General features: G+C 37.1%; 1 protein-coding gene across 1 annotated transcript; it reads left to right on the forward strand.

The window, feature by feature from the left end:
- The first annotated feature begins 253 nt into the window (after positions 1-253).
- On the forward strand, positions 254-2,030 carry LOC135207176 (uncharacterized). Its single transcript, XM_064238747.1, has 2 exons — positions 254-374; positions 1,569-2,030. The coding sequence occupies exons 1-2, from the start codon at positions 285-287 to the stop codon at positions 1,788-1,790; spliced, it is 312 nt and encodes a 103-aa protein (XP_064094817.1). The 5' UTR covers positions 254-284; the 3' UTR covers positions 1,791-2,030.
- Positions 2,031-2,333: the final 303 nt, after the last annotated feature.

Genomic DNA, 2,333 nt, shown 5'->3' on the forward strand with positions numbered 1-2,333 from the left:
GGTAAGGGAGCGTTAATGACTTTGATATGAATGCTTCCCTTTCGCAGTCTGATAGGTGTTGTTTATAAAATCTAAAATTCATTCAATTTATTTTTTGTGCAGAATTCCACATGTACTACGTATCATCCCTACTGGTATGTTGCTAATACATCCCGAGCAAGCTTTCAATACAAAATTAATACTCATATTGTGGCCAGTGCTTATTCCAGAATCTTTACAGACCCAACGCAGTTGATGATAGTGTGCTGAGCATTTGGGAGAATGGATGGGTGAATCCTTGGTGGATGGTTGACCTCGGAACTTATTATATGATCCACTACGTTGACATCTTGCCAAGACAAGGATACTACACCTATCGGTTCCAAAGTGTGGAGGTAAGGAGCCGAGTCGTTTTATCATTTGATTTCAGTCTTTTCAGCTTCAAAAATGCATACTTAATCGTTAATAAAATGGTTGCATAAATGCAGTATTACTATAATAGATTCACATCAACCGTGCATTTGACGTCGAGCCCAGTCCCTTACGACGTTCCTGATTGGCTGTTGATAAGCCAATCACATGGCTGGAAACTCTCAGTCTCTCTCAAGAGTTCACATAGGTAGGATGTATGTTCAACCTCTCCTGAGAGACGTATCTCTCAGGAGACGTGGAACATACATCCTGCCTATGTGAACTCTCGAGAGTGACTGAGAGTTTTCAGCCTGGCACCTCAACAGCCAATCAGGAGCGTCGTAAGGGACGGGCCTAGACATTAGATGCACGGGTGATGTGAATCTACTATAGTAATATGAGTGATGTTTTCACCGCCGTCAGTTACTTTTTAATTTTCTGTACCAGTGACCGAAAACGTTCCCTTCACTAAATTATATTTTACTCAGTTATTTTAATGGAGGAGACACAAACTCATTATTTGGCAAAATTGATCACTTTAAGATCACTGCAAAAGGATGTCGTGGCTCTTGGAAATTCCTACTTGGCGATTATTTTCGAGGATAGTTATCCGTCTGGCTTGTAAAATTTAAGGGTTTGTTATTGAAATTGATTGAATTGTCTAATTAACATGAATTGCGTCATATTCATGATAGGTTAGGCGAATCTGTAACTAGGTATGCACAGAAAATCTACTCAAAACACCAACAGGTTAACCATTTTTCAAGATGGTCATCATCTAAGACTAATCTACACAATTTAATGTTGTTATTTTCAATGTGATGACGACGACGGTATGTATGAAATCAACAGACAGATCCATAATTCAGGATCATTAAATCTGCGATGATTTTGAATATCAATAGTTGTCGTTAATCGTGACTTGTCAACACTTAAGCTGAGATTCAATAGACTTCATGTGGTCTCGGGAGTCAAGTTACACGAAAAAAGGGAAGTTTTTTTTTTTTTTTTTTTTTTCATTCAGTATGAAATCAATATAAACGTCAATCAGTGGTGGAAGCGACGATAAAGTCTATAGAAAGTGAAGTTAGTCTTTGCCAGAGGTTATTGTCTTCACAGTGGTTGCCGAAAAAGAACTAAACAAGTCTTTTACTTTGAACGCCCTCTCATCTTTCCAGGTTCGAGCTGGTCCAGAGTTGAAAACGGACGGAAACTTGACTCAGTGGGAATTAGTAGGATTTTACCCAGGTGTCTATGCAGGTGGGAATGCTCGTATTCAGTTCAATAATACCAAAGGAGTATGCGGAAGATTTCTCTCCGTGCAGCGAAATAACAGTCTGAGTGATGCTTTTGCTCTTGCTGATGTTTTGGTTTATGTTCGCGAGAGTCCATACAACTAAGATGCTTATAAACTGGAAAGGATGGGAAGACCAAGATCATTCATTAAAACTAGATTTAAAGAGCAATTGGTGTAGTCCGAGGTTTCAGTGGGGATAAATACAAGTCATGTACGACTAAATTGTTGTTGTCATGGTAAACTATTTTTGTTCAAATCTTTTCCATAAGATTTACACAGTACTATTCCCTTTTTTATTGACTGTAAACAGTTATTTATCTATCTGAAAACCAGTGGAAATTTTGTAGCATAGGTTTTCAGTGTTATGTATTATTTTTTAGTTTATTGTCAGTTACCATTCTGAAAAATGCTCTCTTATTTCTTTAGCAACTGGTATTATACTGCCAATTCCCTATTCTTATTTTTCCATACACTAATATTTCTACGATTTTTTATAGTTAACTGATTTCCAATATAGATAATGTTCACAAAATCTGGAGAGGTTTTGAAATACACGAGGTTTTAATTGGTCATTGGGTTATTCATAATTTCAATCAGTGATCGTTAACCGAAGAAATATAAACAATTTGGTATCAAACCAGGTACA

The sequence above is a fragment of the Macrobrachium nipponense genome, chromosome 32 (genome assembly GCF_015104395.2).
Source record: "Macrobrachium nipponense isolate FS-2020 chromosome 32, ASM1510439v2, whole genome shotgun sequence".
Lineage (NCBI taxonomy): Eukaryota > Metazoa > Arthropoda > Malacostraca > Decapoda > Palaemonidae > Macrobrachium > Macrobrachium nipponense.

Bases quoted from the DNA above. Each gene is read 5' to 3' on its own strand.
- LOC135207176 (XM_064238747.1), top strand. From the start codon at position 285: ATGGTTGACCTCGGAACTTATTATATGATCCACTACGTTGACATCTTG. The intron at 375-1,568 runs GTAAGGAGCCGA...TCATCTTTCCAG, and splicing joins ATCGGTTCCAAAGTGTGGAG to GTTCGAGCTGGTCCAGAGTT.